The sequence below is a fragment of the Hemicordylus capensis genome, chromosome 1 (genome assembly GCF_027244095.1).
Source record: "Hemicordylus capensis ecotype Gifberg chromosome 1, rHemCap1.1.pri, whole genome shotgun sequence".
NCBI classification, from domain to species: Eukaryota; Metazoa; Chordata; class Lepidosauria; order Squamata; family Cordylidae; genus Hemicordylus; species Hemicordylus capensis.
This window is the reverse complement of record NC_069657.1, coordinates 233,849,997-233,872,362: the sequence shown is the minus strand read 5'-3', so window position 1 is coordinate 233,872,362 and position 22,366 is coordinate 233,849,997. Positions and strand designations below refer to the sequence as shown.

General features: G+C 45.0%; 1 protein-coding gene across 1 annotated transcript in view; it reads left to right on the top strand.

The window, feature by feature from the left end:
- The window catches only part of ATIC (5-aminoimidazole-4-carboxamide ribonucleotide formyltransferase/IMP cyclohydrolase), a 42,032-nt gene that overhangs the window by 1,125 nt on the left and 18,541 nt on the right, over window positions 1-22,366 (top strand). Inside the window, exons 3-12 of the mRNA XM_053285456.1 lie at window positions 1,061-1,187; window positions 9,040-9,116; window positions 12,064-12,130; window positions 13,587-13,675; window positions 15,444-15,595; window positions 15,707-15,863; window positions 17,123-17,248; window positions 17,574-17,681; window positions 18,220-18,305; window positions 19,944-20,033. Of these exons, the coding sequence (XP_053141431.1) occupies window positions 1,061-1,187; window positions 9,040-9,116; window positions 12,064-12,130; window positions 13,587-13,675; window positions 15,444-15,595; window positions 15,707-15,863; window positions 17,123-17,248; window positions 17,574-17,681; window positions 18,220-18,305; window positions 19,944-20,033 (1,079 nt within the window). The remainder of the gene's footprint in view (window positions 1-1,060; window positions 1,188-9,039; window positions 9,117-12,063; window positions 12,131-13,586; window positions 13,676-15,443; window positions 15,596-15,706; window positions 15,864-17,122; window positions 17,249-17,573; window positions 17,682-18,219; window positions 18,306-19,943; window positions 20,034-22,366) is intronic.

Sequence of the window (22,366 nt, the reverse complement as noted above, 5' to 3'; positions counted from 1 at the left end):
GCTGAGCTCTAGCCCTTGTAGAAGCGGAGTTATGGAGCAAAACATGCAGTTGCTATTCTGCTCAGAAATTATTTTCCAGCCAATTTACATAATGTGCAAATTAGGCACCCAGATTTGGAAGGCCAGAATATGGCAACCCTACAAGGGTGAAGTTCGTATGTGATGAGGAATACCCATCTGACCTCAAGCAGTAGAAACCAATACACAAGATTTTGTGATCTTTACAACACTGTTTAGTGTATGTGCACATGCGCTGGGTACTTCTTGGTACTTCAGGCCAAAGAGGAAACGAGACAGCAGGGAGGTATGCTGCCACCCTGACGGAGCCTTTGCTAACAGAGCGCAGGTGGGGGGAAAGCGGAGGGAGGGGTAAGTGTACCCCCTACACCCTTAAAGACGCACACACACACACCCCACCTCTGAACCGGCCAAACAGCCAGTTGTTCAAACTGGTTCGGAGGCCAGTAAAAGTGCCTCCAAACAGGTTTGTGCAAATCCCTACACTGTGGAACATGATAGCAGAGGTTTCTGTTCCTACCAGCAGAAGAATTAGAAATGTGCTCTAAAAAGAAGGGCTACAGGCTTGTGATGTAATTCAGAGAGAGAAAGAGAGAGAGAGAAAGCGCAAACTGGCAGTAAAAAAGTAAGAATTGGACCTGTTGCGGGAGGGAGGGAACAGGAAAAAGAGCATTAATTCTGCAAGCATTAATTCTGCAAGCATTAAATTCAGGGCTACAGTGAACTTTGTGTGTGTGTGTGTGTGTGTGTGTGTGTGAGTGAGCACACAAGCCTAAAGGCATTTAATTGGAAGTAAGACCTATTTATTTGAATGCAACTTACTTTTATGTAAATGTGTTTAGGATTACAGCCTTAATGTGACTGGTATTGTACCATGATGCAAATAGGCAAAATTGCAGCCTTACTATGCATATTTAACTTTCTCAGTTATACTCAATGGCTACATAAGCTTTAGATAAGAAGTGGTTCAGTGCATTTTGGCCTTCTGTTCATGTTAATGTTCTCTATAAAGAACATTTATTAACTATTCTTTTTCTTCTAGCTTTATTCAGTGTCTCAGACAAGACCGGCCTGGTGGAATTTGCAAAATGTCTCAGTTCTCTGGGTTTGGCCTTAGTTGCCTCTGGAGGAACAGCTAAAGCTCTTCGGGATGCAGGCCTGAATGTCAGGTAAAAGCTGTTTAAGGGTTCATGAAAACACACCCCGATTAAGTAATTGAGCATAACTGCACCCCCTGGTTTTGTGAGCTTCATCACAACATGTGGTGGTGATGGCAACATCAACATTGCCACCATATATTGATTGGGTTCACACACAACCCACTGCAAATCAGTAAGCTGGTAAAATGCCAGAATGTGAGAGTGTGCCGTGCACTCCCAATGAGCATGACCTCAATCTGCCCAGGTTCCTGCACTGGATTTCTGACATTTGCCTGACATTCTCTGCTCACCTTCAGATATGGTATAGGGATACTGTACATACTACTGTGTGCTTATTGAATATGAGTGAATAATTGTACAGGGGTACAAATCCACAATCTAGCCCTGTTCAGAGAGAACACCACCAAACCTATTTACAGGGTTGGAAACAGGTTGGAAGTCCTGCCCCATGCCCATCACTCACTCTCCTGACCCGCTCACCATGCTTAGTGCATCGTGCTTGTCCCCATTTCCATAGTCAGGAACCTGGAGCATTCACAGGGCTTGTTCTCATAACATGGAACCATGGTCTGGTGTGTGTGCTCTACTTGACCCATAATTATACACTGAAAGATTAGCTTTGGAAACAAAACACAGCCTTTTGGACGATATATAAATGTGTTAAATAAATAAAATAAACTGAGTTTCTTAAGTTTTAATAGAATAATCCTGTGCATTGGCACAAAAATAGGGTTGCAATTCTGTCCACATTTACCTGGAAGAAAGCACTGGAGTGTTGGCTGACATTCTCACTAACTGTGTAGAGGTACAGATGCTAGCATTGCTCACACAGTTTATTTGTCTGCCCGTAAACACCGTTGGTGAGGATGTCAACCACTGAGGCTTACTTCTGAACATATAAGCATAATGTTGGAATGGAAGACTAAAAAGTGTGATATTCATAAATAAAAGGACAAATCAAATAAGAAAAAGCTTCCAACTGACATCTGTATAGTATTAAACGGAGACTGCCTTGGTCAGCCTGATAAATGATCTCCAGTGAGGAACTGACAAAGAGTGTGCCTCTGTTGGTCCTTTTGGATCTCTTGGTGGCTTTTGATACCATTGACCATAGTATCCTTCTGGACCATCTGAGGTGGTTGGAAATGGGAGGTATTGCTTTGCAGTGGTTCCACTCCTTGGGGAGATTCCTCGCTTGGAGACTGTGGTACTTCAAAAAGTGAACTCTCTTATATGGCATCCTCCAGGGCCCATACAGTTTCCAATGCTCTTTAACATCTACATGAAACTGCTGGGAGAGATCATCAGGAGATTATCAGTATGCTATTGATACCCAAATCTATTTCTCCATGTCAGAGTCATCTGGGTGAATGGCATAACTTCCCTAAAAGCCTGCCTGGAAGTGGTGATGGGTTGAATGAGGGAATCCAAATAAGACGGAGGTGCTTATTGTGTGGGGTCAGAACTCGGGAGACAAATTTGATCTGCTGGTTCTGGATGGAGTTATACTCCCCCAGAAGGAACAGATATAGGGAATGCTTTTGAATCCATACCTCTTCTGGTGTCTCAGGTTGAAGCAGTGACCAGAGGTGCTTTCTATCAGCTTCAGCTGATATACCAGCTGTGCCCATTCCTTGAGATAAATGACCTCAATACGTTAGTACATATGCTGGCAATGTCCAGACTTGACTACTGCAATGCGCGTTATGAGGGGCTGCCTTTGTACATAGTCTGAAAACTGCAATTGGCACAAAATGCAACAGCCAGGTTGGTCTCTGGGTCATCTCAAAGAGACCATATTACTCCTATATTAAATGAACTACACTGGCTACCAATATATTTCTGGGCAAAATACAAGGTGCTGGTTATAACCTATAAAGTCCTAAGCAGCTTGGGCCCGGGGTATTTAAAAGAACATCTCATTTACTATGAGTCCCATAACCCTTTGAGATTATCTGGAGAGGTCCATCTGTAGTTGCCACCAGTTCGTCTGGTGGCTACTCAAGAACGGGCCTTCTCCTTTGCTTCCCCCAGACTTTGGAGAGGCCCCACAGGACCCTTGTCATTTCCTGCCACGCCAGCCACTGCTGCTTCAGGCAATCCAGGGGAGGGGCTGTCAGGCTTCCCACCACTAGGCTGTGAGTCTTGTGCCAAGGGAGGTAGGAGACCTAATTCCCTCCACCTCGTGTAGGGAGCACCATGAGAGTGGAGGCCCCCAACTAAACCACCTTCACAGCCAGCTCCCTCTTGGTCTTCTGAGCTGGCCCCAAACTCATCAGCCCCGGCTGGAGCCTGAGATCATGGTGCAGGTGCCAAAAAAATCAAGAGGAACCCTCTGACACCACAAGGGAAACAAAGACTCCGGTAGCATATAGGAGAGAGGATGTGTGGACCCATCATTTCAGGCAATGACCAAAGAACAAAAGGCACCAAAATGGAGCAGGCAAACCTGATGGCAGGCCCCTGATCACCTGGTGGGGATAGTGACTCTGAATAGGATGGTGCAAAGCCTGCTCTCCCTTGGCCAAATGATTCCTCGATGCCAGTGAATTTAACTGGGGAACCACCCCCATTCCCTGTGGTGTTGCCTAGTGTGGCGTTCAGAGTTGCCTAGTGTGGTGCTCCCAATATGGCAGACCTGGTTTGAAGACTTACTGGCAAAATCGCTCCAATAATCCAGGCCACTGAAGGGGGCTAAATATAAAAGGAGGAGTGACTCATCATCATCTTCTTCATCTGAAAGCCAGGTTCACTGGAAATCTAAGAAGAAATAAAGAAAGATCTTCAAGGCATAGCTCCTCTCATTCCTCTGAGGTCTCAGGCTATGAATCACCCAATCCTCATGTACTCTGTGGGCCAGGGCCAAAAGTCCCTGATTCTGTGCTTCAGGCCCCTGATAATGTTGGGGTGGTCCTATTCCAAGGCAACCCATCCCAGGGAACCAGGGCCCTGACAGACACAAGAGAAAAGAGGGAATGGTCTGATGACCAAATTACTAAATCTTTTTTGATATCTCAGAGATTATTTATCCCAGACGACTTTGCCCCTGTACTGAGGAAGGCAATTCACACCCTTGGTTTTGAGTTTGGTACCCCCCAGGAGGAACAATCCAATTCTAAGGGGTCCCTGTTATTTCCTAAGAATAAGACCAAGGAAAACTATTTTCCTTTCAGTGATGGTGAAACAGGAATGGGCATTGCCTGCTATTGCCAGAAAGCCTAGTATGGTGGCCAATAGGTTTTACAGTTTCCTTGAACAAAGCCTGAGTTCCTTAAAGTACCTCCCACTGATTGGCATGTAGTGACCCTTCTTTTGGGTGTGGTACTCCCTAAAGATGGAGACGCCTTTCTCAGGGATCCTTTTGATAAAAAGATAGAGGCTTCTCTTAGAAGGGTTCATGAAGCCTCCTCACTGGACATCTTTTCATCTAAGGCAGTATCCATTACCTCCAGGGCTTCATTACTATGGGTGGATGATTTAATTCAGAACCCACCAGAAGAATCCATACACTTCAAGCAAACATTATTAAAGATCCATTAGGTGCAGGCATTCATGGCTGACACCACAATGGACCCAGGAAAAGGGACAACAGAACTCATTGTCCCTTCTGGAACAGGTTTAGATCCAACACCAACCCAACCAGACAACAACGCCAGCCCTTCATGGGACAGACGAAAACAACTAGACAGCAATCCTGACTTGCGGTTTCTCTTGGTGGTGGTGGTGTGGATGGGTTTCTTAACAAAATTCTTTCATGCTTGGGAACTCTCCACAAATAACAGGTGGGTCCTTCAAACTATTTAGCATGCTTACAGAATATCTCTGTAGCCCCAAACAGGTTTTTGCCAACCCTGCATTTTCACTCACATGCCAAGCATACAGGCCTTCCATGGGTCATTCACCATCTGGAACATATTGGGGCCGTAGAATCAGTTTCCATTCATTAGCGGGCTAGAGGGCTATCCTCTATTCCATTCACCGTGCCAAAAAAGGATGGCTCTCTCAGAGCAGTCTTGGATCTCAGGTTTCTCAACAAGTTTGCCAGCCACAAAAAATTCAAGATGGCGACTCTGAGGTCAATTGTGGAATCCCACCACCACCTAGATCACCTTGCTTCCATAGACCTAACAGAGGCCTATTTGCACATCCCAATTCATCTAGACAGCCAGCCATTCCTCTGCTTCAAATATGCAGACAGGCATTACCAATACAAGGCCTTACCGTTTGGTCTATCCTCAGCACCCAGGGTCTTCACAAAGGTCATGGAACATTTCAGCACACATCAGGCTTCGGGGCATCATAATCTTTGCCTAGTTTGACGACCTGCTCCTCAGACCACCGGATCTGTCCTCAGCCCAGTCAGACCTCAGGCTTTCACTCCGAGTATTGTCCAATTGTGTCAAAAAGCCAGCTTTATCTGTCTCAGAGGTTACATCATCTGGGAGTAATAAGACACTTATCTCCAAAAGATCCTGGCCACAATGTCATTTATTCATCCATGCAACAGGGTACTGCTTCTCACTCTAGCTTGTCTCTTAGGACTAATAGTGGCAACTCTGGATGTGATAGAATAGACTGGGCCAGGTTCCATCTGCGCCCACTCCAGTGGTTGTTACTCCCTCACCAGAATACTCCCTGCCTAACTACTGCTCACCCTAAACAAGGTAAAGGGAGCGAGCGCTCCATTAACCCTGTTTATTTGATCGTGTGCCAGGACACAAGGATGTGGGAGGGAGGGGTACCCCAGGAAGGCACCACACATTTGTGTGGTGCCTTCCTGGGGTTTGGGGAGCCGGGGCTCCACATGGTGGTGCTGCCCTTCCCCAACCCCTGGAGCTCCCAACGAAATTTTGGCCGGGCGTGGGAGCGCCCGACCAGAGCAGCTGCTAGTCTGGATGGCTGATTTGGCCACCAGGCAACGAGTGACTGCTCATGTATGGGGAGAATGGGCTAAGCCTGTGATTGGTGTGTAGCGCCTCAGTGACTGTCAAACAATCTGTAGCACTTATTGAAGATATTCCCACGATCAGTAGAAGGCTAAGACCTAGCCCACTTTCTACTGATTGTGGGAACCACTGGGCTTGCGGGCAAGCCCGGTGGTTCCAAGGCAGCTAGTCCGCCTAATCCCCCCTCCCCTTAAATGAAGTTAATGAAGCGAGCACTCCGTTAACCTCATTTTTTTGCTTGTGTGCTGCCACGACGCACAGCAACACATGAGTAGGCCCCTGACCAGGAGGCTGCAGTCAGCCTCCCGGCCTCGAGGGGTCTCTCCAGAATGCCCTGCGCACTTGCGTGGGGCATCCTGGAACTTCTGGTGGCCCCCGATCCCCACTGCCCCCACCGGCTCCGTGATGGAGCTGGTAGTCTTGTGGGTGGCCAGTCCAGCCACCCAGGGCTGCAGGCATGGTTGTCTGACAAGAGAGCGGGCTAAGCCGGCTCTCCCCGTAGAGCCCGGTAAGGCGCTTCACATGAATTGTTTGAAGCGCCTCATTATCTGGTATCTGTTCTGGGTTTATTCAGACCAAATGTGTAGGAGTTGAGCAAAACCTGTTAAATCCAGATATTATTGTGGAAATAATAAGATTTGAAATGGATTTTTAAAAACTAAACTTCTGTCACACATTCTGTTAGCTGTGACTATGTTGTGTGGGGTTGTGTTTCTTTTAAAATGCTGTTCATTGGAATATGTACAGATGGCGTCTTTGGCCTCTTGCATCACATATATCCTACTTACATATGAAGCTACCTTAAACTGAGTCAGACTACCCAGTCATGGATCTACCCAGACCAGAATTGTCTACATTGACTGGCAGTGGCTCTCCAGGGTTTCAGACATGGGTCTTCTGCCACTCTTGCCAGGAATCAAGCTTAGGTCCTTCTGCATGCAAAGCTTGTGCTCTACCTCTGAGCGATAGTCCTTCCCCCCGCTTTGGCCCTGGAGATGAAATTTCAAAAGTGTCCCCGTCTGGAATGTGGCTGAGGCATTCAAAGGCCGTAAGCATCTGTTGATCAGTTGAACAGCATCTTAAATGCACCTCCCTGAGTAGGAGGAGTTGCCAGGTTTTGACGCCTCAGACACTGAGACTCATGGGGAAGAGCTACAAGGGGTGGGACTGCCATAAGTTTAGCACCCAAAGATGGCACTGGATAGGTCAGGGGACAGTCTGGTTGTACAGGATGGGTCTGAAGCTCAGTGGCAAAGCATCTGCTTTGCATGCAAAAGGTCCCAGGTTCAGTTCCTGGCAGCATCTCCAGGTAGGGCTGGGAAAGATTCCTGCCTAAACCTTGAAAAGCTGTTGCCAGTCAGTGCAGACAATATTTGGCTAGATGGACCAGTGGTCTGGCTCTTTATAACGCAGCCTCCTATGTTCCTGTGAGCCTGATGGACGTGAGGGATGGAACTAAGAGCTAAAACTCTTGTAACGGCAATGGAAAATAGCTGAGTGCTTTTCTCTGACTCTTCATCCTTGACCTTGCAAGTCAAGCTAAAATCCTGAAATTTCCGTCAAAGATTGAGACCTGGCACTCTTCCTATAGACAGCCACAAATGGCTTGAGTGTTACATGACAAGACTTCCCTACATTCACTTGCAGTCTGCGAGGTCAACTGATGCTATCCTCACTTTCCCACTAAATATGTGTGATGAAGGCCACCAAAACCACCACCACCACCCACCTCTCAAGGGATGCTCCTTCTGGAGAAGCATCCAGCTGGTGGAGATGCTACCAACCCAAAAGATTGTCTGTTTGCAAGCTTAGTCTTAGTAGCAGGGATTAAGCTGGTGTCACCAGGCTCTATTTTGAGATATTTTAATAGTGAGGTTGGGGTTTTGACAGTATTTTATAGATGCAAGTTTTCTGAATATATTGCCCTTGCATTATTTGACCCCACAGGCTGGGACTGGATAAAACTTCAATCAGATAACTAAAATACAGACTTAGAATTTTAACAAATTCTGTTTACGAGGGTTATCGGCATATCTGTGTACTATCTTGCAGATAGCTGCAGCTTTGAAATATAAGCCAATGCAGCATTCTTTTCTGAAGTTGGATTTGTTAGAAAACTTCTTAGGTTCAGGTTACTTTAGTGAATAGCTTTTCCTAGTGACTTTTAACTGGAGGAAGAGGACCCATGCTCTGTTTACAGTCATATGAATGTCATATGATGCTTCTTAAATGTCTAGAGAGGATGGGATCCCTGTCTGAAAGAAGATGTTGAAAGCCTTCCTATAAATTTATTGTAATCAGTCATCTGGTTGGGCTCGTGTGTCATTTAGTGAAGGAAATCCATTACTAGAGGAGCATGAAACAAAATACTCATTGACTCTTATGAAGAGTTGATCCACGAGTGGGTAATGTACAATGCACCATGGATCCTAGAGCCAAATGTGGTGTTCAGGGTTTTAAGCTAGCTTTTTCGCTCCAGGCTGTGGTTCTGTGGCCTTGTTCCATCATACACCGTGTCTGGGATGTCAAAGAAACATGTGTTGGTGGGTCTGAAGAATAGAAAGCTGTGCTGTACGTCCTCTTCTGTTCTTGTTAATTTCAAGCTTGCCAAATGATGTGCAGCAGTGATAGTAATCCTTTCAACAGGCTTGGTAATTGTTCCTGTATGACATACGGGTCTTGAGGCTGCATGAGGTGCAAGTTGGTGGCTGAGCTGAAATTAGAATCCAGATCCAAATACAAACTAGCTCATGTTCTAGTAATTGGCTCCAGCTGCAAAAGCCGTGAATATTGTATACAATCTGGATTTAAAAGAAAAAAATGTTTAAAATCTGAATAGTTAAAATATACCCAAAGTGCCCAAACCTTCTGCCTAAAGTGGCTTATAACCTTCTGATTTCCTACCCTTTCACCAGAGATGTTTCTGATCTTACTGGCTTTCCAGAAATGTTGGGAGGGCGCGTGAAGACACTTCATCCTGCAGTACATGCAGGTAGGTTGGTGACAACAGACTTCCATTGTACAAAACAGAACATGGCTGTGTTTTAAGAGAGTTTGCATGGCTTTATTATTTATTCATCGTATTTAGATACATTTCTATACACATTATAAAGTCTGGTTTTAAATTCTAAATTGTCTATCTGTTTTGACTATTGGTTTTGAAGTTTCTTATAGATGTTTTAGTTAGTTGTGAACCACCTTGAGATCCAGTTATAGGTGGTATAAAATGTGTTGAATAAATAAAATTTGGCAAAGGGTGGATCAATTTGAAATTTGAAATTGTTTATTGAAAATTGCACGGGGGGATTTGTATGATGTAATGCTTCATCATACAAAAACAAGTTGTTCTAGTAAGAGCTAATCTGCCTACCTTCCTTTCACTATCCCTACAACTGGACTAAATTTGGTTCAAATTGGTCAGGCCAGTTGCACCTCAAAAGCTAACTGGGCAAAGAGGCACCTTTTTAACATGGTGATTCACTGTATTTAGCAGGGGGAAAGTAACTGGCCCTATACACCCCCAGCACAGTACTTCCAGTGACTGTCGCTGGTGTCTGTCTTATGTTTCTTTTTAGATTGTAAGCCCTTTGGGGACAGGGAGCCATCTTATTTATTATTTCTCTATGTAAACCGCTTTGGAAACTTTTGTTGAAAAGTGGTAGACACATATTTGTAGTTGTTATGCATCCGCTATCTTGAATTGGGGTGGATGACATCATCACAAACTCTTCTGTTGAGGTGTCCCTACAACTGTACCCAATTTAGTTCATATTGGTCCAGGCATTGCGAAGTTGATGGCCGGGGGTGGGGTGGGGCACACACGCGGGCACACACACACGGGCACACACACACACGGGCACACACACACAGAATGCCAGGTGATCTCATAAGCCTACTGGAAAGTAGTCTAAAATGCTTCACTTCTCCCTTATATCTATGTATAGTAGTTAGAACAAGGCTTAAGTGCATCCTGGTTATCATCCCTCTGAAGGACAGCTTACGAGCCTTATTCCTAAAGGAAGTAGATAAGCCAGCTGTGCTTTTTTTCTTTTCTTTTGTACAATGATTGTACGTTTGTGAAGGGTGGTTTTTGTTTGGTTTTTTAAGCACAGAGGATCATTCAGTTGTGTAATTTCCATTTGGATTCTGAAGCAACATGGTCCCTGGAAGTCTGCATCATGTCTTTTTTTTAAAAAAGAGAATTGTAATTATTTAATTTAATTAACAGTACAGTTGCTTTGTTGTGCTTTAAGCTTGCATAGCCAACCCTATGCCCACCCAGATGCCTTACCAGCTGCCCCTACCCTGCCCTCAGCCAGGTATGGACACCAGCATGGTCACCAGCCCCAATCCCATTGGTCCCAAAGGCACAGTGGGCGGCCCCAGCAGCTCTGAGAGCTCTTGGATACCTGTGAGATTTTCAAGAGCACTTTGGAACTGTTTGGCCTACCCAGGGAGGCGGGAAGGCACACTAACCCCTTCCCTGCTGCCCACTGCTCAGCCACATTACAACTTGGCTGAACTGGAGATCATCCCCGTGGGGTAGGGGAGGAAGGCAACTGAGCAGAAAGGGGCTGTCCAGGACTACACAGGCAATCAGCAAACCTTTTCTGACCCCTCCCCCTCCCAGGTTGAATTGGACAGCCTAACCTTAGGGCATCCTAGATAGCACCTCGTCCAGTGTCCAGCATCCTACTGGGGGCACTGCCAATGGGCAGGATAGGCAGAGGTGCAGCCTGGGAGGAGAAGGTATAGAGGGTATACCATCTGTGACCAGAACCACTGACCAGAGGCAAGGGGAGGGCATCTTCTCCAGGGACGCATTGCTCTCTAGCTATCTTAGCAGGGATGAGTTATACCCATCCATCAGTTTTCCTCTCCCTGCCAACTTGACATCTCCCTGTGCAACCGCATATTAATTGTCCTCTGCCTGATTTGCACCATCCTTGGTGCCTTACGGGGTAAGTGTGTGCAGTTTTTGGAAGAGGACCTCTGCCCCTGACCTCGCTGGTGCAAGGATAGAAATCAACAATCCATGAAAACCCCATATGACCAATGGCATCCTTGGAAGATGGGCATCACGAGCCACCTTCCCATCCTTGTCTCTCCCTTTTCCCATGTTGTACAGGTGCATAACATCCCTCCTGTCCTCCCAAGTGGGCAAGCAGCATCCCATGTCACTGGTCCCACAGGCAGATGGCGTGGCCACTGTCATCTGGGTCACCAGGTCTCTCCTGGCAACTGTCGGTGGAGTGCAGGGCTTCTGAGCATAGCATGTTGTGCTGTAGCTTGAAGGGGTGGGAATGTGGGCAGTAAGCCAGGTGTAGTTGGGTATTGCAGGTGAGTGTGATGTTGCTAGGCAGAGTGTAACTGAATGTGTCCAGGCTTGGGAGCCATGAAGTAGGGTCAGGATGCCAGAACGTCTGTATGTGGTGTCTGCTCTATCTGGGGATGTCTATGTGAATGCACGATGTCTATGTGGCATGCAGGTAAACAGGTCAGGTGAGAAAGGCATGGGTTCACACAATGAGTGGATCCTGGTTTGGAATATCCCAAGCTCTGCCACCCTACTTCACATCTCCAATGGCCAATGCTGGTTTTCACCCCAGAATGGAGCTGAGATTGCCAGTATGGATCGGGTTTATACAATCACACCAGTGGGTAACCAGCATTCAACCATTATTCCTGTGATCATGAGAATGCACCCATACGGGATTCTGCTACACAGCTTTCAATAATTAGATTCTTCTTACTGGATGGAATAACTGTGTTCTAGAGTGAAATCTGTGTATCTAGAAGAGTATCTATTTGTAACATAAGAAAAAGAGTTGTCATATTCTTCAGGGATAAAGTCTCTACAGGAAAACCTATTTTGCAGTAGCCAGCCATCAACCTAACTAGACATCCTCTTTCCTAAGTATCTTTTTCCTCGCACCTAGGTATACTGGCTCGAGACATTCCACAAGATAAAGCTGACATGGATAAACTGGATTTCAGCCTTGTGAGGTAAAAGTTTTAATGGGCAATTGTGAGTTAATTAAATAATCATACGCTAAACCTCTGATACCTAACAATAAAGGCAGTAGAAACTGGGGCTTCTGTTCCTTAGAGGAAGTCCTCCTTTTCATCTGTGTGTTAACTTCAAAAAGCAAGCTGCTAGGTTTAAGGCCTCTTCTGAGCTGCTGGTATCACTTTCAGACAGATAAACTCAATAGTGAAAGGAACCCAGGGGCTTTATACTTTTTGATTATTCTTTATCTTGAAACCCTGACAAACATACCCTTTGAGATTTACATAGTACTGTTTGGATTTCAACATGCTGGTGAACATCAAATGCAAGAGTGCAAAAATTCAGGGCCAGCTCTAGGTGCTGAGGAGACCTGAGCAAGTGGCTTGGTCTGTCCCTCTTTGACTGGTATGTGCCTCTCACCCTTTCCCTTAACTTGAAAGTGATATATACGTATTTGTAGGAGGGGAATATATGGATAAGTTGGCATTTGGCTGTTGGTGACCTGACTTCCCCCTCTTCCAGAATGCTGGACAAATATGTTTAGTGCTCCAGCATTAGATTTTTGCTAGTCTTGTTCAAATCCTTATCAAAGAAAGCAGACTCTGGCCACTGTTCAGCCGAGGTTTCCCACTCCATTGATTTCAGTGGGAAAATTAATTGTGTATTTACATAGGAAGCTGCCATATACTGAGTCAGACCCTTGGTCCATCTCGCTCAGTATTGTCTTCACAATCTGACAGCGGCTCCTCCAAGGTTGCAGGCAGGAATCCTCCCAGCCCTATCTTGGAGAAGCCAGGGAGGGAACTTGGAGCCTTCTGCTCTTCTCAGAGTGGGTCCATCCCCTCAAGGGAATCTCTCTCTCTCTCACACTGAAATAAGTGGGACCCCATTTGGCTAAACTGTGCCTGTAGTTCTCATTTTATCATAACCTGAGCAAAGTAGATGCTCTGCTGTCTGTCTTTTTCTTTAAAAGATCAATATTGACTTCTTTTTTTAAAAAGTTTTTCTTTTGTGTTGAGCTTTGTTCTGTGATGACCTGATTCTGTGAACGGAGGCAGTGATGTTTAACTAGCATGCCAGTGCAATGGCTGTCCTTGTATTGGGGGTCTGGACCTGCCCACTTCCTGGCACAGCAGCTGCCAGTGGTATTGCTGTGGCGTTACTCTTTTCCAGATGTTCCTCTGAAAGAGTTGGAGCCAGTCTGGACAAGGAAGTGGACTGTTGCAGTTATCCTGGATCCCTTGGGCACAGGGCTGCTGCATCTAGGATTGGTTGATGACGGCAGGAGTGACTTGAACTAGTGTGGGGCTCGAGCAAAGTCCTTGAGTCAATAGAGATCAACGTATGACACTATAGTTGTGATGTTATAAGAGTGCATATAGACTGTACTGTCCTGCACAACTGCTCTTGAGTAAATAGTTTAAATTTACTACTCAATCCTTCTTCTTCTAGAGTTGTGGTTTGCAATCTCTACCCCTTTGTCAAGACTGTAGCATCTCCAAATGTAACCGTCCAAGAAGCAGTTGAACAGATTGACATTGGTGAGTCAAGGAAGCATTTGTTATGTGTTATGTGCTGCTGTTTGTTATGGGTTATGTGTTGTAAATATGCTTCACGTTGTGCCAAAACCTGGTGGGGGCAGCCACTCATTTACCTCTAGTTTGAAAGTGTCTACAGAATGCATGGCAGTGGTGAAAATGATAAATTCCGGGCTTGGGATTTTTAGGAAGGGGATTGGAAATAAAAATGTTAATATTTATAATGCCCTTCTACAAATCTATGGTGCAGCCACATTTAAAGTACTGCATACAGTTCTGGTCACCATATTTTAAGAAGGACATTGCAGAACTGGAGAAGGTTCAGAAGAGGGCAACCAAGATGATCAAGGGCCTAGAGCCTCCTTCCTTATGAGGCAAAGCTACAGCATCTGGGGCTCTTTAGTTTGGAAACTACAGGGAGACATGATAGAAGTGTATGCATGGAGTAGAGAAGAGAGCGAACAGAAAGAATTTTGTTTCTCCCTCTCTCACAACACAAGAACCACGGGTCATCCCATGAAACTCAAGACTGGGAAATTTAGGACCAGCAAAAGGAAGTACTTTTTCACACAGCACATAATTAATCTATGGAATTCTCTGCCACGGGATGTGGTGATGGCCACTAGCTTGGAGAGCTTTAAAGGGGGTTTAGACACATTCACAGAGGACAGGTCTGTCAGTAGGCTGCCTCCAGTGGCAAGATGCCTCTCAATACCAGTTGCAGGGGAGCAACAGCAGGAGGAAGGGCAGGTCCTCGCCTCTTGCCTGTGGGCTTCTCCGAGGCATTGGTGGTCCACTGTGGGAAACAGGATGTTGGACTAGATTCAGCAGGGCTGTTCTTATGAAAGTAGCTTTCAGGTGTGTCTTTCACTTCTCCCTCGGCTCTCCCTATTTTTGTCCCATAACAGACTGTTATCAATCAATTCAGTTTTTTATTACAGCCGTTGTCCAGCCAAGCAGACTGTTATCAAAAAGCTGCAGTTGATGTGTGGCTATTCTGTGACTATTTGGAGGTGCTATATATGCAAGTTTATACATATATAGACACAGCCTGTTTTTGTTTTGTGAGCCACCTGGAGGAAAACTTGTTATGTGGCAGTCATATACATAAATAAATACATGAATGAATTATTGTTATGCTTGCCAGGGCACTGCAGTTCTTGCAGTCCACTTTAACCCCTGTCCTTGGGCTGAGTGACGTGTCTCTTGGTGATGGAGTTGCTGGCCAGGCCGCCTACACACACTCTCTCTCTCCCTGCTATCTCCATTGCTGTGGCCATGGCAGTGTCATAGCTGACTGGCTGTTCTCCCATTGCGTCAGTGGCCAACCCAGTTATCTTTGGGCCTTGGCACCAAGCCTTGTCTGGGATGAGATCCTGGACAGCAACAAAATTATAACATGTATAATTAATCCCTCAAGGAATAGTTTGTCTTTAGAAACAGATGTAAAAAAGATACCCTGAATGCCTTTTGTCTGTGGCAGTTGGATGAACATATTTAAATGTCCGTTTAAAAAAAAAAAAGTTTCAGAGTTTCGATGAACCAGTGTAGAAACTGTGGCAGAACCATTTTTGCCATGCACATTATGGTTGGAATGGATTATTTGGGGTTATAGTACTGTAAACTACAAACAGTGATGGGCCACATGGTAAGATAGGCCAATACGGAAGTGTTTGCTTATCTGTTTGATTTATATACCGCCCTTCCAGAACTGACTCAGTTTGAAATAGAGATGTGATATTGTTCTCCTTTATTGTTCCTCTTTTCAAAGGCGGTGTAGCTTTACTAAGGGCAGCTGCGAAGAACCACACGCGTGTGACTGTTGTATGTGATCCTGGTGACTACACAGTTGTAGCAAAGGAAATGAAAGGTTTCAGTAATAAAGATACCACTTTGGAAACCCGGCGCCAGTTGGCACTAAAGGTATGTGGTACACGCTTAATACTGTTCAGGTGATGCTTTTTCATAACCGTTACAATATTCCGGTTACGAAAGAGTCTCCACTACCCTTTCTTTTCACACATACTCTTTTAGGCTTTTACACATACTGCTCAGTATGACATGGCCATTTCGGATTACTTCAGGAAAGAGTACAGCAAAGGAGTGTCTCAACTTCCCCTGAGGTATGGCATGAATCCACACCAGACTCCTGCTCAACTTTACACCCTGAGGCCTAAACTTCCTCTTTCAGGTAGGGGACTTTGGAAGTCCAGTCAGAATCAGCAGCACCATAATAATACTTAATGGAGCCCTTTCAAGTGTTTGAAACCATATACATTGATTGATTGCATCTTTTAGGCTGCCTTTTATCCTTTGACAGCCCCACCTCACCCCATCCCCATGGCTTCCAACAACTTTAACAGGTAAAAATAAACATAGATAGTAGCAGCTTACACACTATCTGAAATCTCAAAAAACAAACACCCTCAGATAAAAAGAGTGGAATTAATCGGACCATGAAAGGCTGTGAGGCAGGTGAGAGAAGCCATCTGGGGGATCTCTTTAAAGTGTAAGTTCCATGACCTGGGAACAAAAAACAAGGAGGCCCCTGTCTTGCATGCACAGCAGTCAGATCTCGGCTCACTGTCTTATAAATCTTACAGACTGTTGTATGATCATAACATTGCTGGGGTTGGGGAAGGTGAGGCTGAGAGAAAGTGGCCTTCTTAAGGCCACCTTAGTGTGTTCCTGGTACTGGCAAGATTTGAGTGAGGGGCGTCCTGAGTTGTCACTCTAGCTCTAGCACTTGAGCTGTTCTTCTGTTCTGCAGTTTCACATGTGTAGGCTAGATTGCGGCTATTCTTGGATTTTTGGAATGTCAGCTTTTTTATTCTTTGAAGAAAAGCTCGTCTTGTCTTTTGCATAAGAAAATAACTTCCTTGTTTGGGAGGCATAATGTCCCTGCTCTTCCTGCCCCCCCCCCAGCCTTGTTCTTCTGTTCATACCTGCTGACCTTTTCTCTCATTTTTCTACCACACTGTTCCTAGCCCAAACATGCTCAATTCTTCAAAACCCCAAATCATTATTTTGTCCAGGATTTAAAGTAGCACATTGAATAAATATAATCACAGTAAATAACATTTTGCATCTGATTTATATGTAATTAATATTAAAGTTAGCCTTTTGGAGTATAAAATTTGCACTTTGTGCAGGAGGTAAGTAGATCATCGTGCGCGCGTGCGCGCGTGTGTGTGTTTTCTCCTCTGTGACCTAGCATTTTATTGTGCAAAAAAAGACATTTCTCTTTTTAAAAAAAGCATTCTCTAAATACTTATCACTTGTAGAGTTAAAAGGAAAGAGAGATGTAGAGTTTTCATAGCACAAGTTCTAAAATTGAGCTGGGCTGGACTGGACTGGACTGTAGATGTAATTTATACTCTTTTAACTCCTGTTGAGGCTCCCAGAAGAATGACCTTTATGACTGAATGGGCTTTTATGATCTCTCTGCAGTTCTGAATGGCTCCCCGGGGTTTATAAATCTGTGTGATGCTCTGAATGCCTGGCAGTTGGTCAAGGAGCTCAAGCAGGCCTTAGGCATTCCAGCCGCAACCTCCTTCAAGCATGTTAGCCCAGCAGGTGAGACAGTAACGGTCAGTTCTGGTCTGTGTTGTGTAGCTGACTTTCTCTAGCTGCTTCTTGGATTATGTTTCAAAAGAGAATGTCTCACATGTGTGTCCACAAAGATGTACAAATGTCTGATCTAGAAGAACTGACTCTAACAAAGCTGTGTGAACTATGGAGCTCTGTGTGTTGCATTACTCGCACAAAACACAGAGAACTCTTGGCAGGCATTGGGGTGAAAAACATGTCTCTTTAAAATGAGAAGCATCCTTTAGGGCACTGATGAGAGACAAGGCTTTTAGCCCTCTGTCTTACTGCTTCTGCTGCTGCTTCTCCTCAGGTGCTGCTGTTGGAGTACCACTCACTGAAGAAGATGCTCAAGTTTGTATGGTACATGACCTTCACAAGACCCTGACACCATTGGCAGCTGCATATGCTCGGGCAAGAGGTGAGCAGAGTTTCATAGCTGGGTTGTATCCATTTATATCCCTTTCTAGAAACATCTTCTTCTGCAGCTGTTTCCTTGCAAAACAGCTGTCACGATCTCTGGCATTACAGAGCAGTGGTATCCAACCTGCAGGAAACTGCTAGAGCCTTGTTGGACAATTTCCCACATTTTGACAGACAACAGACCACCTGCTGCTCAGTTTATTTTATAAATATCAGCTGTTTGGACATAGTTAAAGGAGTTTCCCTTGTTAAAATGAAATATGATGCTTGTTTTGTGTGGATTTGGCTTTAGTTAAGAAATGTGTCAGTGTCTCAAAGGATGCAGTCCTATGTATCCTTTGTTTTGGCCATTGGCTGTAAATAAAGTATCTATCTATCCTATGCATCCTTACATGTGAGTAAGCTACACTGAATACAGAGAGATTTGCTCCTGAGTAAATACTCATAGCATTGGGATGCCCACTGAAAAGCCAGCCTCTGGAGACACTGGTAGGCAAGCAACCTTGTGCAAAATATTGTGTGTGGTTTTTTTCCAGGAGCTGATAGGATGTCATCGTTTGGAGACTTCATTGCTCTCTCTGATACATGTGATGTCCCCACGGCAAAGATCATTTCCAGAGAGGTCAGTGACTGTGCTATTCTGTATTATTATAATAGTAATTGCAATTGGAGTTGGCCTGACCTCTACATTTATTGATTTGATTTGATTTGTATACCGCCCTTCCAAAATGGCTCAGGGCAGTGAGCCTGACTATAGTTTCGTAGGATGGCAGGAAGGCTAGTTTTTTGTTAAAAAAAAATCTGTAAAACTGATCCTCCTCCCCTGGGCCCAATGTTGCCTTCAGAACCTTCTTAAGGCTGTGTATAGGAAAGCATAGCAGGGCCAGGCCATAAGCCTGGGTTTCCTAGTGGTACAAGAGACTCAAAGGGTGCGATGAGGAGGACGCAGTTCCTAACGTACACTGGTCCTTGGCATTGGGGAACTTTATGGGTCAGAACCTGACTATGTGCTGAATCCCCAGTCCATCCTCACCAGAACTATGTTTAGTAAGTTCTTGCAATTCAACACTGAAAAACTCCCCTCTGTTCTTCACAGTTCTGAAATGCAGGATCAGAATAGTTGCTGAAGGTCAGCTTTCAAATTAAAAGCCACAAGCCACCCGAAATATCATTATATCCTTCATCTAAAACTTCTGGACACATGTTGGCCTATGATCTCTGATGATTTTATAATGGAGCATCTGGCTAAACAGATGAGTTGGACCACTAGGGATCCTGTACTAATTAATATGCCTAACGGCATGCCCTTTTCATAGAATAAAGAACATGTTACTGTACTGCTTGGTTTTTTGCTTTTCGTCCTACTAAGCCTTCAAAGACAGGTTTTCTAATGCTGCAATAACTGTTGTGCCCTTTTGCGATTGATTTGTAAAATCCAAGATACTCAAGGCTATTTTAGAGGTTGTAAGGATTAACACCCTGGAAATCCCAGTGGGTTATCTCTTTCTCAGACTCTGTTTATTTGAAAGAAGGAAAAAAGATCCATGATTCTGCCTCTGCATGTTCTGAGGCCAGCATTGAACTACTGAAAAATAACCTTTTGATTTGAAATCTCTGCTTAAAAAACAAAAAAGTGTACTAGCCTCACTGATGGAACTGCTTCATGTGGTATTGTTGGGTGGGAAGCAATACACAAGTGGACTTTTGCTTGTTCCTGTAGTGGAGAGGAGTTTACTGGGGAGTAAGGGAGAGAGAGAGGGAGGATCAGAACTAAGAGAGAAGTTCTGGGTTTGAAACAAAACTAGAACTTCGTCACACCAACCTCCAAAGCGCTGGACCCACAACTGTGTCCCATCTCCTTCCTGAAGTTTAAAACCAACCAACCAACTCTCACTACTGTTTTGGCTAGCTTACTGGGCATTCTGAGTGAAGTGGTAAGCTGTCCTGCTTCAGAGGCGGAGCCTCCCTGACAGCATGTTCTGTACTACAAAAAGAAAGAGAACTTGTCCAGAAGAGGGGCTTTGGCCTAGCCTTCCCTCTGACATGCTAGTTCTGAATGGGTGGGAGTCTCTTCCTGCCCGGTGAGTCATCCCTAGCTGTGGTCTGAAGTGGCACAACCAGGCATTGGGCTCCTGCCTGTGCATAAGCTGGGTCTCTGTCCCTCCTGCAGAAAAAGGGTTCTTCTGCTTAGCTCTGCACCCCTATCTTCATGCCCTTTTGTCTTTTGTGGGATGGCTTAATATTTGTTGTGCAAATGCAGGTATCTGATGGAATTGTGGCTCCTGGCTACGATGAAGAAGCCCTCAAAATCCTGTCCAGAAAGAAAAATGGGAGCTACTGTGTGCTCCAGGTTAGTGTACATGTTTCCATCTGCTGAGGATTACTGATTTAAAAATGCCTCTCCCCACCACTCTATTTGCAAACTTCCCTGCTTCAAAAATCCCAAACTGCTTTCTAAAAAGTCAGCCAAGTTGTTTGATGTGGGAATTACTTTGACTGCAAGTGCTTGCATGCTCCTTTCCCCCTTGGCATTCCCTTTTCTAAAAAGCAGCTCATTTCATATCCTCAAGCTTGTAGGATAAAAAATCATCATCATCATTGGCACAGATGAAAGAGCTGCATTCCAAGGGGGATGTGTGCAATTCCCACCCACCTCACCTCAGTCTTTACTATTTATTTATTATTTATTTAAAATATTTATACCCCACCCCTCCAGTACACTACTGCTTGGGGCAGCTCACAACAGTACTAATTGCAATGTGAGAGGTGGGGGCTTCATGTAGTCAGAATGCACTGGTACTTCTCACAGCCCTGCTCCCAATTGATATCTGTCTCTCCACCTCTGCTCCTGTCCTAGCCCTCTTCCTTTCTCACCTAACCCCTTCAAGTGACTCCTCCTATTGTGCTTCCTGGACAAAACTTCCATTGTTTTACAGTTGGGGCAAGAAATAATTGAACTGCAATTCAGATTTTTCCCCCTTTTTATTTTATGTATTTTTTATTTTTGCACAACTGAGCAAAACATCGAATGCAGTAACAGTGTGCTTATAAAAGTCAAATTCTGCAAAGGAATAGAATTTGGCAGAAAGTGCTTACTTTATACAAATAACCTCTGTGGTACATGAGCCAGCTGTGGTGGTCGGTACCATCTGCTGGACAAATGTTCATTGTGATGTTTGAAAAGGTCTACAGCCCTAGAGATGGAAAATGGGTGATAGCATTTCAATACAGGAGACCCCTGGATATCACAGAAGTAGCGTTCCAGGAAAGAACCGTGAACATTGAAACCATGTGGTTCAAAAGTTACAACTAACCCCCCAAATGGGGTTTAGTTCCTGAGAAGCAGCTGGGATAACCTTTTAAAAATACGTTTTCAGTCCCCAGGGCTTGGAGTCTGCCACTACCACGCCTTAAACATCCTCACTTATCCAGCATCCTGTTTAGCTCTGTGAATTCTGCTGGGCCAGCCAGCTGCTTCTCGTCTGCGAGAAGTGAAATCCAAATCCCATTCCACGGCTGCGGATCAGAGCTGGAGGCTGAGAAGTGGCCAAGGTGCTGATGGCAGCACTTCTCCTTGGCCTCCAGCTGGATTGTAGCCCTGCTGTAGCCTTCATTCATTCACTCTCGCATGGAGAGAAGACAAAGCGGCTGGCTGGGCCAGCAGAATTTACGGAACTAAACAAGATGCTGGGTAAGGGAAGCAAGTCTGTTAAGGCACATAGGGGAGGGTGGGGGGGGGGGCTCCAAGCCCTGAAGATTTAAAACCTTAGAAACGTTATCCCTGGCAACTTCTTTGTATGCAAATTTAGCTATCGGGTTGGCTCTGCTCATTCGCAGGATTGGAAAGTCAAGTTTAGAGCTTTTAAAAAAGCAAAAGACGGAAACTATTCCCCTACCCCACCCCAACAGCTGAATTCAGAGTCAGGCGGTGTATAAACAAAAGAAATAATAATAATTGCTATACAAGAAGGTCGTTCACATGACCAAACTGGCATAGGCTGGGGAGGCAGGCTCCTACCTGCATCCTCCCAGATAATCACAGGCTCTTCTTGGCTCTGCCAATTACACACCCAGATGACCGACATGCCAGCTATCAGCAGAGCTGGGATCTGGAGGAGGAAGTCTTCCGGTGTCCTACAATGCACCGTGCAAGGAGCACAGTGCATTGGGGGAGTTCCTGTAGGGGAAGTATGTCAGTTCAGTCCCCAAATAGCAAAGCAAAATCAGTTCGGTGAGAAAGCAGCAAAGCAAGAGGTCTTGAGACAGTTCTTTAGTATTATTTAAAGAAATAATAATAGTATAATTATTATTTTTAAAGGGTTACAAATGAATGTGAAAAAGTCTGTAGCTTATTTCAGCTGTAGCTTATGGCTGAAGAGAGAGATCAAAACTAAGAGCCATCTCTGGAGAGACAAAATGGAGACTAACACAGGAAGAACAAAGAGGGGAAGAGTCCAGCACTTTTATCCATGACCCTAAACCCACCCCCCTAGTGGTCACTATGAGACATTGCAGCTGAGAGCTGATGCTGCCAGGGCCCTAGCTCCAATAATTCCATGCTGCCGGGTGCTCCTTCCCCCGGCTCAGCTTCTGGCAGCTTGAACTTCCCCATGACCAGGTGGGGAGGTAGGAGAATGTGCACATGTCCTCCTACACGACTAGCACTAGTATACCCAGGTAGGA